At 38.1% G+C, this 15,988-nt stretch overlaps 2 protein-coding genes and 1 pseudogene across 17 annotated transcripts in view; all 3 read right to left on the reverse strand.

Moving 5' to 3' along the window:
• Positions 1-875: 875 nt before the first annotated feature.
• On the reverse strand, positions 876-6,959 carry LOC114146173 (cerebellin-4-like; annotated as a pseudogene).
• Positions 6,960-7,089: 130 nt separating this feature from the next.
• LOC114146174 (ras-related protein Rap-2b-like) lies at positions 7,090-9,623 on the reverse strand. The gene has a single exon (XM_028020024.1). It carries the CDS (start codon positions 8,934-8,936, stop codon positions 8,388-8,390), a length of 549 nt encoding a protein of 182 aa, XP_027875825.1. The 5' UTR covers positions 8,937-9,623; the 3' UTR covers positions 7,090-8,387.
• A 1,557-nt stretch (positions 9,624-11,180) lies between these two features.
• The window catches only part of mbnl1 (muscleblind-like splicing regulator 1), a 46,476-nt gene continuing 41,668 nt past the window's right edge, over positions 11,181-15,988 (reverse strand). For all 16 annotated transcript variants that reach the window (XM_028020005.1, XM_028020007.1, XM_028020012.1 and 13 more), the window contains 2 exons: positions 15,487-15,558; positions 11,181-14,550 (listed from right to left, as the gene is read on the reverse strand). In XM_028020005.1, the coding sequence (XP_027875806.1) occupies positions 15,502-15,558 (57 nt within the window). In that variant the 3' untranslated portion in view covers positions 11,181-14,550; positions 15,487-15,501. The remainder of the gene's footprint in view (positions 14,551-15,486; positions 15,559-15,988) is intronic.

The raw sequence follows: 15,988 nt of genomic DNA on the forward strand, positions 1-15,988 counted from the left end.
TGAATCGACCTAACGAACTGCAGCTGCGCTAATGAGTCGAATCGGGGATTGTCCAATCACACAATGTTTTAAAAAAAATTAGCCAGTACTGACGCTCTACCAGTAATGACACAACAAAATGGGTGTGTCCGGGACGCAGAGCGCTGCGCCCTGTGGAAAACCTTAAACAACCAATTAAAAGTCAGCCTCAGATCACCTGCTTGCCAAAAGTTGATGCGCCTACATACACTCTCATTAGGACGGCGCCCTGCACATACGAAGTGTGCACAATGTGAGCAATTAGAATTATGTATTTACTATTTTAATAAATTCTAACATGTCTATTGGACACACAGTATGAATAAATACATTTCTAAGTATTTTGCAGTTCAGAATAGAAATCATTTATTATCTAAACAATTTAAAGGGGGCGGCGCCCAAGCGCCCCCTACTGGCCAGCCGCCACTGGTAAAAATGATCATTTTGTCATAAGTCCACATCCACATCCTTGTCCTTCCATTGTCCAAAATGCAACATTGTGTTGTGCTCTGGATACATACACTATATAATTGTCAGATGATGGTTCATGAGATGTACCTTTGAGCTACTTGTTGATTGTTGGTCGAGCTAATGTCTCACGCATTAACTTACACTGGAGAAACTTAGGATTCACATGGGAGAAATTTATCAGTACAGGAGAGATATAGAAAAAAAGTCAAGTGGAAGTGTATAGAAATATGATTGACATATTTTGACAACCTGTTGAATCATTTTGCAGGTTAAGGCTTTATTGATTTTTTTTTTATTTCTTGAAAACAGAAAACACGATTTTCACCTGCTCATAATAAAAAATGGAATAAAAGCACAAGAGGAGCTTACAACAAAAGGATTTTAAAAAAAAACATTCTTTAAATCAGATTTTTTTAAATGAAAAAAATATTACCAATAATTTAATAGGTCAAATATGATTTTGAATTTGCTGAAAATGCATAAATCATAGTGTCTCACATTTAAGACACAACATAAACCGATTCTAATTTTGTTCAAAAATATGCCTCTAACAAGAAGTATTTTTACTAAGCATTACTGAAAACAAACTGTAATTCACTTTTGTCCTTTTAGTTTTAATAAAAGATGTTAATTGTTCACAACCCTTACAAAGGAAATAATAAATGACCAATAAAGGTACTATGATCATTTGAATTGTCAAAAATCCAGGTGTTTTCATACAGTCTCATGTAAACTTGGTCTCCAACTTCAAGCTGCAGAGTCATCCCATTGGTTGCTGTCTCATAACGGTTTCCAGCAACATGGTTGACGACAGTGACCATCTGCTGTCCATTCTTCATCAGTTGTAGGCTCATTGGTTTAGATGATAAATTATGTCCAGAGAAGCTGAAGTAATAGGCTCCTTTGACAGGAGCTGTAAAAATGCCTGTGGACAATCAAAATGATGTTTATGGTGATCTTTTGTGATCTTTGGACTTAAAAACTCCATAAAAAAAAAACTGTAAGTATTTAAGTGGAAATCATGAAATGATCTAATTGAAACTGAAAAGCTTTCTTTTTTTACTCTTTTATCAAACCATTACCCATCTAGAGAGACCTCGTTAATGCATTTTTCAATTGGAGGTGTATGTCATTTATGTCAACATATATGCAGTGAAAGACAAATTTACATTTTGTGACTTAATGATGACATAATATCATATATTATTCTAAAAGTTCAAAGTAAAAAATGTCTCAAAATTATTACTTTAAATTTGATTTTAAAAAACCTTGTGTTGTAAATGTGATCAGCTTTAATGTAGCATAGAAATTGTTGATCTTTTGTCTGGTACACTTTTTTTTTTTCTCTTTGCAGTTTTTTAAAAAATTGAAGAAATAACAGAGGTCTCTGTCAGAAATTGTTTTTCTCTATAGAATTTTCAGATTTCTTTGTTTCCTCTTTTAAAGTAGCATAGTAATTGTTGATCTTTTATCTGGTACACTTTTTTTGCTCTTTTTCCAGCTTTTAAAGATTTATTTTTTCTTACAAGGTTTTCTTCTACTCAAATGTATTTTGCCTTCTGTAAACGTTGTATCTTAAGCCTGATCTACATTTAGGTCCTCCTTAACATAATCATACTATTCTACGTGACACACAATAATATGTTAACCTCTTCAAGTTCAAAACTTTATGTCAACACTCAACAGTATTTGTACACATTAATTTAATTTATAAGCACAGTAAAACGTATTGCTATGATAAGTTTACCTGTTCCCCGGTTGAATGATCCTGTGTTGAAGTAGACCTTTTTGTAGACCAGTATGGTGCCGGTATTAAAAGGTCCTATATTGCCACCTGTACTTATGGATGCGCCAAATGCTACCTTGTTGCCTTAAGAAGAAATATGAAAATAAGTGTTCATTATAAAGTTTATTTAATCTCCATTGTGATAAAATTTACAAAAGTTGAAACTCCAAATTTGCAGTTCTTACCTTGAACTTGTGACTTCAGGACCTCCATCTCTCACTGCGTGTCTCTAAGTTTGGTTTCTAGTTCTCTTAAGCTGACAAAAAGTTGACAGCAGTTTTTCTGGCTTTCGGCTACGCAACAGTCTTGGCCTCCAGGTGACTGAACAATGCCATCATCTCTGTCACTGACCTCTCCTGGCTGAGCTGTGGTTTCAGCCGCATGCAAAGACAAGAAAAAGAAAGTTAATGCGGCCACAGAAATCTTCATCTTGAGCTGTTCTTGTATGTATGTCTGCCACACCAGTTCTCCTCACTATATATACAATGCATACAAGGAAGTGGTCTAGTTTTTATAAACTGGGTCACTTCCTAGTTTATATAAAATAGGCCACTAGTTTTATATACTAGTGGCCCAGTTTCTACAACTAGGCCACTAGTTTTATATAATAGTGGTCTAGATTTTTGACAAGTTAAGTTATTTTCCTGCCAAAACGTTGCAAACCAATAAAGCAAGTTGCACACAAAGAAAACATATTTCACAAACTGTCTTGGAAAGTTGCACAAACATAGATAGATGGATGGATGAAATGGCTACAAGAAGAAACTATTTTTGTTTGAGTTGTTCAGAGTTCCTTGATAAATGTAGGAAGATTGTTGCATTTCAAGCAGGAGAGATATATTTTTTCGCTGTCTATTATTTTTGCTAAATACATATTTCTACTTCTGTCTGCTGCTGACATCTATGGACAGTAAAATGAACAGTTTGTGTTTTAATTGTATTTATTGCAACACATTTTCAACATATAGCAACGTGTTAAACTTTTTTCATTTATGGACAAATCCTAATATTTTCTGTGTTTGTCAGTATTATTAATAACAAATCAGAGAAATCCTATGGTGAGGAGATGAAATGAAGGAAGACTTTGTTCTCTCCTGCTGATACGAGTCCATGTGATTTTGTGGTTTGGCAGTAATTTTTGGAAGTGGTTTAGAGACGGTTTACATCATCTCACTGAGTTTCATCATCTCTCTGTGCAAATGGCTCATGGTTAACCAGACTTACTGTAAATTACCACCACATGATCCTGTTGTCGTCTCTGCTCAATTCTGATCACATGGACTCTCTGTGGGCACTTCACCCAAATGTGTGAAATCTTTTCATATCTCCATGTCCTTCCATTTTGCTTCCGTCTCAGTCAAATATTTGTTCTTAAACTGAAGACGACTACAGGACACATTGTCAGAACAACAGTGAGATCACATCCTGTGTCGCGTTCATCCAAGGGAGGACAGGCTGTGACAGTGCATGATAAAGAGGAACCGTTTATCTGTTTCAACATTTTGAAGATCTGAGGTGCATTTACACAGGAAGTGCCCTAACATCCACCCTTCCTTTCCTCTGTGTGCTTCAAAGCAAAACATATTAGCAAGCTGTGGCTGATGGGTTTGCAGGCAGTGAAACACTGATACAGCACAGATTGCAGGCAGGACGACTCTATATGTTAAAAACGTAAAAGCTGTAGAGAATAAACTGAATGGAAATGTGCTTTTAGCCCTAATGTTTTACGTCATATTCTACTGTAAGCAAAAAATTGTGTTAGATTTCAGGCATATCTCCAGCTCCTATTGTAGACGAATGCCTTTCAAATTATGTATGTTTTAAAAAGATAAAGATTCAAACCTGATGCAAGAGTTTTTCTTCCATGAGTAAGAAAACTAGGACTTGTGCTTGTTGTGCAATTTAGCAAGCCTGTTTCCAACTAAGGCAAGTGTCACAAGTTGTTTTTACTGTTGAGAAATACATTGTGTCAGGCAGTAACCCATGTTTTTTGTGAGACTGCATAAATCTAAACAGTAATAATAAGAAAAATAGCAAATTGACAACTCAAGATAGTTACTACGTAATGCCACCACGATGTATAAAACACATGCAGAACTTCTTTAGATCATTTTTATAACTAAAATGGGAAGCTAACTCCACCACTTTCACTGGTAATGCCTAAGAATAATTTTTTTTTATCACTGCTGGTGGTTAACGTGAGGTAGTCTATAGCCAGTAGAAAATTCTTTCTTTAGTATTAAGTTTCTGTCAGAGTTTCACAGGAGGAATGCGACTGATTTAAAAGGGTGAAAGAAAACAATTAAATATTTTCCATTACCTCTTTAACTTAAACAAGTTTTTTGAATGAAGGAAAATCTATATAAACCTGATATTTTTAACATGTCCCTCCCTAAATATTATCAAGATCCACAGACTGCGTTAAGATGTCACCTAATTGGTAACATAGTGAGAATCCCCACTTCAGATGCAAGTATCTGTTGACAGGACAACAGGATCGTTTGTGGAAGAGTGGCAAGAAGAAAGACATTGTTGGAAAAAAAGTTTAAAGTTTGACACAAGTCAAGTAGTGGTCTCTGAAGATACAAGGAGGAAAGCGCACTGGTCAAATGGTCATTCTGAATGCACAATTCCCATTGTGACAGTGGAGGTGGTAGCATGATGAGCTACTGTAAGATGCTTTCTTTAGCAGGAATAATGACACTGGCGAGGTTTAGCAGGACAATGGATGGAGCTAAATGTTAGCCAATCCCTGAAATATCCTGTTAGAGGCCACAGAAAACTTCAGACCCAAGAAGAGGCTCAGCGTCTACGGGGACAAACACAAATATACAGCCAAGGCTACGGTTAAATGGTACAAGCTGAAGCACACTCGTCTTTTAGAATGGTTCAGTCAAAAGTCAAGATCTAAATGCTATTAAATATATGCAGCAAAACTCAAAAATTACATTTCCTGTACAGTCACTCTACATTCAATCTTGATTAAACTTCAACTGTTCTGCAACATGGACTGAATTTTCAGTTTATAGATGAACAATCCTGGTACAGACAGTCCCCAACAGGATGTCTCTAGACTTTGTAGAATCACGGCCATGAAATGTGTTTCCACAAAGCATGGGCAGCCCTGCAGCTGGAGGGACACTTTTAGCAGCAACTAACTGCCCTAGCTGAGGGACGACTGGTTGGAGCGCCGCTCAGCAGCATGAACGGCTGGCTGAACTTGGCTCAGGGCATAAAAAGCCCTCTCTGTTCCCCGCTTCCCAGCCAAGAAAACATATGGTGGGGAGAAGGGGAAGCAGCTCTGACAGGGAATCAAAGGCACTAACCAAACAAGTGGACAAAGATGTTTTTTAAACATGCTGGATGTGATCCTGACCTGAATCTAACCAGTGGCTGAAAGCCTGTTCATCTACTCAATGCAAATAAAGTGAATAAATAGTTCAGCTGTGACCATGAATCTTAATTTTCGCTTTCTTAAAGCCTGCACAACAGACTGAACTGGGACAAAATATAGACGGTTCTTTAAAAGTATTATTTCAAACATTTGTGTCAAGAAGTTAATATGAACAATCTGTAAAAAAAAAAAAAATGCTTCAAGTAAATATTGCCATACCAGTGTGCAAGTTTTAAACTATATTCTGCAATAAATAAGTGGCCAAACAGCATCCTGCATCGATTGGGTTTAACCTGGCCGATGTTGATTTTTCTTTGAATTACTACAATTAAAATGTTAAAAATGTGCCGCAGCTGCTTTGATCAGCATAGTAGTTTGAAATCCAACAGCAAATAAAGGAACAATAAGATGAGATCAGAGCATTATGTTCCTCACCTAGTTCTAATAAAATAATAAATGCTTCAATTGGTTGATGATTTTATAAGCTGCAAACGGTACGACTAATTGTAATAACAAATAAACAGATTTTTACATCAGTGCTGATCAAGAGAAGATCTGCCAGTTTCCAGTTTTGTGCTGTGTGACTGCATCATCTCTAAACAGAAAGTGTAAATTGCATTTCCAGAATAAAGGCTAAGTAAAAACTAGAAACTATAATGGACATATTCAAGTTCAATACTTTAAAATACTTCATATATCAGGAAAAACCAACCGAAGAAGTTTCAGTCGAAGCAGAAGTAATAATTCAAACTGCTGTGCTAGAAAACCTGCTGTTTTTTTTTTTCATCATTGTCTATATAGAGGATAGCAGGATGTTCTCCCCTTTTTAGGATGAATTGAAAAATACAGATCAAATTCATCTACATTTTGACATATAAACTGACTTATTGTTAAAGGTAATAACTACTGTGACCTGCTTTGTTTGATTTTTTTATTTTTAAATATGGAGCACAAAATGTTTGAAGGGTTCAAAAGTTTGCCTCATTCACCTCATATGGGGAATTTGCTTTGTTTTGTTTTTTTAAAAAGTATTTAGAAAAGTAATATTATATAAACACCAGAAATCACAGCACAAATCTGCTAAAGGAGCTGAATTGATACAGAGCATCGTATGCAGATGGAGTGTGTGACCGAAGACCTGCAACACAGGATGACAGGAGTGTCAGTAGTTCATACTGCAGTCCTCGAGGGCAGGAGTCCTGCAACATTCAGATGAGTCTCTGCCTCAACTGACCTGCACCACATAATTAGATCATTAGCGGGACCCATTACCTGCGTGAGGAGGTAACTCAGCCGTGCCATTCAGGTGTGCTGGAGCCGAGACACATCCGAAAGTTGGAGAACCGCAGCCCCTCGAGGAACGATGCTTCACAGCACCCACACAGTTAAATGAGGCGAGACACGCACACACCACACACGGTTACGTAAAATGTGTTCTGTATTCCAAGTCTCTCAAACCGACAGGTGGATGGCCAGAAAATATCGTCCAAAAAGCAGAAATACAATTACAGTAAGTCAAAAATGTCACTTTTTAGTTAAGAAAAAAAAAATCTACATCATAGATACAAACATGGCTTGCCATTCACTGAACCGAGATCCCAGCAGGTTATCCCGCTTGTTCTTTATGGACTAGTACCTCTGGAAACAGCCTGAATTTGATGTCTGCTTACAAGCTCAGCATCCAGGCTGCAAAATAGCTTTTTTTCATTATTATTATTATTATTATTATTTCACTTTGACACCATATGAAAACCAGAGCGCAGGTTGGAAACCTGTTTTAAAAAGAAAAAAAAAAGTTCTGATTGCCATTAGGACGCACTGCAGAGGAAGTAAGGGCTCATCAGTTGGCACAGTCACAGGAGTTTTTTTTTTGTTTTGTTTTTTTAAAGCAGGGAAGGCACTTGACATGGGGTCGCAGTGTTTCCCCATGCAGCGACAGCAATGCACCAAGATCCTTGTTTGTGCACACCGAGGAGGAACACAGTCAGCTGGGTGCAAGTTTCAGATAAGAAATTAACAAATTACCAAACCTGCGGATGAGCTAAAGGAGGAGGGAAAAAAAACAAGAATGTATTGGCTTGACTCGACTTCAGATGTGGTATCTGAGTGGGCGGTGGGTCTGCGCCTCTTGTGTTTAACTTGACAGTTCGTGTTGGAGCGAGCTGTGCAAGGCTTGAGTGGTAATTTTTAAATGCTTTCCGAGCTCTCTTAAGCAAAATAAAATGAAACAAACAAAAAAATGCAATAAAAGGCGAGCAATCTCTGCTTCTCTACGAGGGAGATCTGGCATAAGCAAACCCATCATCACCAACACCGCTAATCTCCAAGACAGAAGAACCCGGGCCAGGACGAAATAACAGTACAGCGTTGAAAAAAAAAGGAGAGAATAAAAAAAAAAAACAGGCAGGAAAACACATGACTCTTAGGTTTCACAATTAGACATTCCCACCGAGGCACATTTTCCAGAGAAGTGTCAAATACAAAGCTAGAAAAGAAAAACAAAAAAAATTCCCAAAACATTCAAGTACTTTGTCATGTAAACACTTTCCAGACTATGATACATAATAGACTGTTGTCGATTTTTGTTCTTGTGCAACAATAAGACAACAGTGTGAGGAGTGAGGAAACTTTTAGAAAAAAAGAAAGAAGAAAGCCTGCAGGTCAACTTCTTGAAGCTCTGAACTCAGCCCCAGGTTTCTGCACGTCCCTCTGGCTCCTTCAGAGCAGGACACACGAGCAGCACCGGTCGCCTCCGCTGGGAACGCTGGAATAGTTCATCTGTCTCACTATTTCTGCGAACAGCTCGTCCACCGAGATTTTATTTTTGGCTGAGGTCTCCATGAAGGGGCAGCTCCAGTCCTGGGCCAGCGCCTTGCCTTCCCCGGAAGACACCTCCCGCTCCCCCTCCAGGTCCACCTTGTTCCCCACCAGGATCATGGGCACCCTCTCGTACCTCTTCACCCGGATGATCTGGTCCCTCATGGGCTTGATGTCCTGGAAGCTCTGCTGGTTCACCAGGCTGTAGACCAGGATGAAGCCCTGGCCGTTCTTGATGTACAGATCCCGCATGGAGGCGAACTGCTCGGTCCCGGCCGTGTCCAGGATCTCCAGCACCGACGGGGACGAGTCCACCTCGATCTCCTTCCTGTAGAAATCCTCTATTGTGGGGTCGTACTTCTCGATGAAGGAGCCTGTCACGAATTGGACCGTCAGCGCCGATTTACCGACTCCGCCCGAGCCCAAAACGACCACTTTGTACTCCCTCATGGTTAAAGGAGGGGTGTCGGCGGCGGTGGGGGCAGAGAAGAGGAAAAGCAATACACCTCCCTTTTCCTAGACGAAGGCTCCTCTCGCTCCCTCTGTCTATCCCGATGTTTTCAAATCGAGCAGGCTGCGAAGGCTGCGAAGGCTGCTCCCCTAGTCGCTCGGGTGGCCGTCAAAATCGCACGCCGGCGAATCCTCCGAGGCTGCGGCAGCGCGGTGAGGGCCGCTGGGGAGCAGATCCGAGGAGAGCGACCGCCCCTGGACATCAGCGTGGGGAATTAAAGCGCATTTTGATCGCGCTCTGTTGTGCAACGGTGCGGGGAAAAAGCGTGATCGCGTCTCTGTTCTTGCATGGCGTTTCCTGCCCACATCCTCAGCGCGTCAAAAAAAAAAAGAAAAAAAAGCCGAGGCTCAGTTCTGTTTTCTTAAAGGAGCCGTCACCCGGGCATCCCCCTCCCTTCCTCCGCTCCCTCAGTCGCAGCAGCGGGTCTGATGACAGACTGGGCTGGGCAGAGCCCACCACGGAAGCCCCTCAGCTGTAGCTGCGCGCATTTGGCCGTGTGAACTAATGAGGCCTGCCATTTTGTCAATAATCAATTTCCAATGTCTGGTTCCGCGTTACGAGGACTCAGCTCAAAATTCTTCATTCACGCCGCCGGTAGAAAATGTTTTTGTATTCTAAAAATTTTAGTTTCTGAGACGAGAAGAGGCAGCCACCTCTACAAGATAACTAAACAACGAAAACACCAGTCTGGTTTTATTTCTACTTTAATCAAAAAGTGGCATGCCAAACTTTACTCAATTATCGATGAAAAAATCGTTATTGGGTTGAAAGGTCACCCTGCCATCACCCTAATTATCAGCTCCCTTTATATGTTCTTTATCAGATTCAAGTTGGCGAGTCTAGTTCACTAGTTAGAAGAAACATGTAGGTGAAAATTAAAATGTGCTGCGCAAATGTGTGAAGGTGATGCACAGTGCCAGTTTTCTGCCACACATTTAGGCCAAAATGTTATTCTCATCAAAGCACCACAACATGTTTGTTGAGTTTTCTGTAGTTTTCTACAGGAAGATGAAAATGAAAACTTTGCCAAAATAACAAATTGAAAGCTGTAAATGAAGCTCTTTTAATGCTGTTAAGGTCATGAGGGCTGTAAGTAAAAAGTAATCTTAACCAGTGTCAAAACACCAAGCTTAACACTCTTCTACTTCCTTTTTATCCTATTTTATCTAAACCAGTTCAGAAAAATCTTTCACTAGGTTTTAAAATGTCAAAATGTACAGGAAAATGAAAAGGAACAACATAAGAACGAGACAATGCAAGACTAGGATTCTGCGTGAAAATATTGGGACTAATAAATCCGAAAGCAAACAAAACAAAGACTATGAAATCAAAATAACACCTATAATATGGACACAATCTACTCCAGAATTGACACAGTGCTTTTCAGTCCAGAAACAATACTTATTGGTATCATTTAAAATTATTTATCATTAAATGTCTTCAAATCCAGCTGATATATCTAGAAAATAATTTTTCTCTAAACTTTTCTGCTCTCAGCCAGTTAGAATTACTAAAATTAGCGCAACACTTTCACGCTAACTTTACACCAAAAACATTTTTATCTTTGAGACACATTACCCTTCTCTTTCCTGAACAACGTCATGGCTTGACGTCTCCATGATGCCGATACGTCCCTACTTATTTGCCTATAATTTTTCAACAGATGAAGGCAAGTCCTTCATGCATCTGGAAATTGTACCCATCCAATTTTACTTTATTTTGAGTGACTTATGACTGAGGTCATCAGGTCAGCCTCCGTTTAACCAATGTTACAATCAGAAGCTTGCAAAGCCATGACACCATCACGTTGGCTTTCTTAAATGGTTACTGTGTGGTAATATACAGTAATACTTGTGTAAGCGTGATTTAAAATAAGTTATTAAATAATATGCATGTTAAATTCACTCTTTATTATTCTGTGAATTATCAAATCCAAATAGCTTTGATAATCCTAACTGACGTAAAACAAGAAAGGTTTAATCTAATTTAATAATCAGACTATGAGGGAAAAAAATGCTAATTTGAGTTTTTCTTAGCACAATGTACAGTACTACCACAAAAGTGACCTACAAATTTCAAATATATATACATATTTTTTTCACCCTGAATCTTAAAGCCTCCACCTCTATGTAGCATGACCTAAATTAACCTCCAAGATCAAAAACACAAAGAGACAAAGTTGCATGAGCAAATCAAATAGTTTTATTCAGATTTTTTTGTTGTTGTTTTCATCCATACAGCAAGAGTCAAATATGGCAACAATAAAATGAGCATAAACAAATCTGGAGACAGAATAGTACATCATCATGTGACAGCTGTTAGCAAATACACAACTGGTGTCTGCGCTTACAAGTAAAAAGCAGTCAAAAGCGAACATGTACACCCAGCAGGGAAGAAGAAAGACATTGGTTGCAGCCAGAAGACTTGAAAAGTCTTGTATTATTTTTTTTTGAGAAAATGGTGCTTTGGTTGTGTAGCGACTATACAAAGCAGCCTCAAGTTAGAAACATATTGACACTGACTTTTACATTCATTGAAAAGAGGAATTTGCCAAATATGCATTTGGTATGATGAGCCTTCGCCTGCTGAGTGCACAGCTAAGAAAAGCAAGAACAACTGCTTGTGAGTTAGTGGGGACTGTAATTCTCTATCTGAACATATCTGAGGTGGACAAGTGCTAATATGTTATTTTTTTTTAAATAACTTGTTTGCTTGGAAATACTTGAGTAGGATGACTTGTTTTTAAAAGTATTATCTCTCCACACTGTAGATGTTATCTACGGTATGTATGATTTCAGAAACAAAAGAACTAATTATTATTTTTTTTTAGGTTTTGTGGATCTCAAAGTGCCGTCTGTCCTTATATATCTACACAGCTTCTTTTGTTTACATGCAATCAAATCAAACTATAATAGAAGATATTCTTTACTTTTTATAGATTCAGTTATCTACTGTACCATGGGACACTGCTTGTCCGGTAAATGAGTATATGGACCTTAATGGATATGTCATCATATCAGAGGCATAGAGTTAGCATGACACGGGGAAATCCACTCCCCTGCAACATTCCCTGGCATTACGAGCCACCTATAAAATAAGCGCATAGCTTTCTCTGAATGCATTGGCCAAGAAACTAGTGCCCTTCTTTGCAAGCGAATTTTAGCTGGTCTTCTGATTTAAGAATTTTAAATTAATCTAACAAAATTCCTTATAATTATAGATCATTTTTCTTTTTATTCAAAATAATATCTCATTATGATACATGTTTTTTTTTTTTTTTTCTCTGTTCATTTTACTATATACAGAAGTGCAAAAAGTTAACCTTCGTCCCTTAGGTTAGAACTCATTATCTGCAGCATGTCTGACTCTTCCCCAGCGGGGGGGCCAAAGTCTCGGCTTTCCTCACTCCAAATCTCAACAAACATCAACATCAATCTCACTGCTCGTTTTGGCCTGACATTCAGGGCAAACTTAATATTCAAACAAAACTACATATCTCTTTGAAATGGATACAGTAGAAAATAATTTTTTCCTCTCTCAAACATGGACAATCCACTTTTTTTTTCTCAATACAATATAGTATTTTCTAACATGACATTGACATGTTACAAGGAAAATCGGAACTTGTCCGACAATCATCTCATTCCTTGTATCAAAACGTTTCTCATCAATAAAATTAACTGACAAATACAACAACAAATGAGAAAGACATCCAGCTATATGAATGAAGTGAGTATTTAAACACATTATCCTCTATATGGTTTGAAAAAGTTATGAATGTCATACTATCTTAACATCTACAACGGCTATATGAATGTTGTCAAGTAATAATATAGTAAGGCAAAAAAAAAGAAAAAGTCTAAAACTACATGCCTCAAATAGATTCAAATTCTTAAGTAGTACATAACACATAAATTCAATGAAATTTAGGAGAGTAATTGTTTCAGAAAGAGAGACAAACAACAACAACAAAAAAGGATAAAAAGCGGCTTGTGTGAAGTATAAAACTCGATGGTGTTTTTTTTTTTTACCTGCATGGTGATTGAAAGGACATTTGATTGGGTGCAGACCCATAAATTGTGATCTAAGGCTTTGTTAGGTACATAACATTGGTAAAAACACAGCACACGCTTCTGTGAAGACCTAAGAGGGAAATAATCGTACGACACGCACATGGAGGAAAGATAATTAACATATTTCCTTATCTGTTTAATCCTCGACCTAGATGTGAGTAAGACTTAAGAGCAAATCTGTGCTTTGGTTTCATAGTGAGATCAACAAAAGCTTCATATTTTACTTGAAATGCAAGTAGCACTCTACAGTAAAAACGAGAAGCTGAAACAGAGTGAACCAAGAAACTGAAGTGCACGAATGGCTTGTAATGACCTACAAGACCTTTGGGCCTGTTGTTTTTAAAAGTGGCTCAAAAGTGCTTCTTGGAGACACGTTTTTAGAGCTGCTTCTGTTTAAAAAGGAAGGGAATAAAGTAACAGAACACTAATTAAAGCTACTCTCTCTACTTCCCCCGGCTTTAGAGTCGACGGACTTGATTAACAAATTATCCTGACAAATAAAACTGGTTCATTAAAGGAGGCATGACGGATTTTTAGAAAAACACTCTCCATTTTTGATAAAAAACAAAACAAAAAATTAAACCCCACTTTCAAACCTAATGAAATCTAAAAAAAAAGAAGATTAAAATAATAATAATAATAATAATAATAAAAAACACTCAGAATGGAGATTCTAAAAGAAAACAATACAAAAAGAGCCATACAAAAGTTTTACCTTCGGTAAACAAATAACACTGCTGAGATAACACTCTGGTTTTAGCTGTATGGCCTTGATGGCACATGACAAGGTGAGAAAAAGCTAGCCTGGCTGTGCTTTCAAGGTACACAGGTATGTTGGTTTACCCAGAACATTCATATGTCCAAGACCCTCATTTCAACATCTAGTTTCACTAGTAGCCGTAAAACACAATACTGTACATGCCCAATGCATTTGGCAGAGAGAAGAAAAAAAATAAAAATTGATAATATCATTGTGCCTTTCAGATTTCAATTAAATTCAAGGTGCATATTTGCATTCCACTTGTAAACTATAAAATATGGCTATTGATTAAAAATAAAGCTGAAAAAAGAAACAATAAAGAGGAAGGAAAACTCTTGGTCTGTTAACGTACCAGCACTAGATGTTGTCACGTGGCAACAACGCCCTTAATCTTCTGTGCATGCAGTTATGATAACAAGTAGAGCAAACTGAGTGGTATGATTCAGTTAGACACAGAGGTGTTACGCGATTGTTTCCATCAACTCATCCTCTTCTTCTCGGCTGGACGTCGATTCTGACGGCGAATTCTTCTGGATATTGATATGTGGGAAGATGGCACAGATCGTGTGTTGTACCCTTGACGCATGTGACGAGTCCCTCATTGTGGACAGGCTAAGAGATGGCTGACCCTCCTTGTCCCATTGCTTGACATTCTGAAGGTTATGTACATAAAGGCTTAACTCTTTTGGCTTGGACGGTGCCAGCACACATTCATTTGATCTGTAAGAGAGGATGGATGTCACTTAAGAACGTTTAGGGAATAGAGTAAATAAAATGTCCTGCAAAGGTTTTTATGTCACTTGAACTTTTTAGTATTTTGTCACCCTACAACCAAAAACGTCAGTGTATTTTACTGAAATTGTATGTGCTAAAAACAAAAAGCCCCACAGTGTTGCTTAATTGCAAAGTGGAAGGAAAACAAGTCATGGTTTTCAATGTTTATCTTACAAATAACAAAAAAAGGTGACAAGTATTGGTAATCAGCTCCACCTAGTCAGCATTTGACAGAATCTCATTTTGTTCTAATTAAAGCTGTAAGTAGTTTAGATCAAAAAGTTTAATTTTGATTAAAAAAATGCATTTGACTAAATCCTTTATTACACCGTGTCTCCAACTTGGCTTCATCCAGGATGTCTTTCTTCTTGCCACTTTTCCATGAAGACTCTCACACAGTTAGCATTGACTTCTATCCTACTGAATGTTCTCGTTAGTTTAGGCCGTACTCTTCTTTTTTTGAATGTAGACTGAACAGTGTAGTTCAAAGTTTTGAAACTCCACAACTTCCTCCCTCACCATTTATACTGATACCTGTGGACTCTATTTAGTGATTAGATGTAGTGTGAAGGCAATTTGTGCACATGATTTTGTTTAAAGTTATCAGAGTAAATCATCATAATTCCAGTTCACAAACATGACTTTTGTGATAGTCTATTCACATAAAATCCAAATAAAATGCACTGGAGTTTGAGGTTGTAATGGTGGAACATCAATAACTAAAGTGGAACATCCTAAAGAGTATGAATGCTACTGTAAAACACTATATTAACCAATACTCTACAGCCATGGAGTTGAAACCAGAGCTAAAGCGAGTCACACAACAAAGCCTAAAGCCCTTTAATGAACAGACAGAATAGAAGCACTGAAATAGAAACTCACTGTTCTTAAGAGGAACTACATTTGAGTCAAGTACTTGTGACTACTCAGATGATCTGCAGATATTATTGGAATCTGGTGACAGAAAACAGAGATCATATGAAGCATGTCAAATCGAAAACACACAAAGTGAGCATTGGCCTGTAAACAAACAGATCAGTGCAATGTAACCACATCCTCTCTCTATAAGATGAGCTCGCTGCTGAAAGGAGACAAAGTTAAGAAGACAGGACAAGCTTATTGCTACATTCGGGGGCACAATTGATGCAAGTTTGTCATACCAAGGACAAATAGTTCAATCAAGACACACTAGCAGGAGGGTAAGAGGGTGACTTAAAGGAAGTGTGAGATGAGGGAGGGTTGGATGGGAAGCTCTCAGTTAGGTGGCTTTCCCCATGCAAATCTAAGTCCTCCATGTTGTTGACCTCCACACCTCAATCAGATGCGGAAAACATGTAATAATGCATGGCATGTCGACTGATTCTTAATTCTTTTGCCAAAAACT

The sequence above is a fragment of the Xiphophorus couchianus genome, chromosome 6, assembly GCF_001444195.1.
Source record: "Xiphophorus couchianus chromosome 6, X_couchianus-1.0, whole genome shotgun sequence".
Taxonomy (NCBI): domain Eukaryota; kingdom Metazoa; phylum Chordata; class Actinopteri; order Cyprinodontiformes; family Poeciliidae; genus Xiphophorus; species Xiphophorus couchianus.

Bases quoted from the DNA above. Each gene is read 5' to 3' on its own strand.
- LOC114146174 (XM_028020024.1), bottom strand. From the start codon at position 8,936: ATGAGGGAGTACAAAGTGGTCGTTTTGGGCTCGGGCGGAGTCGGTAAA.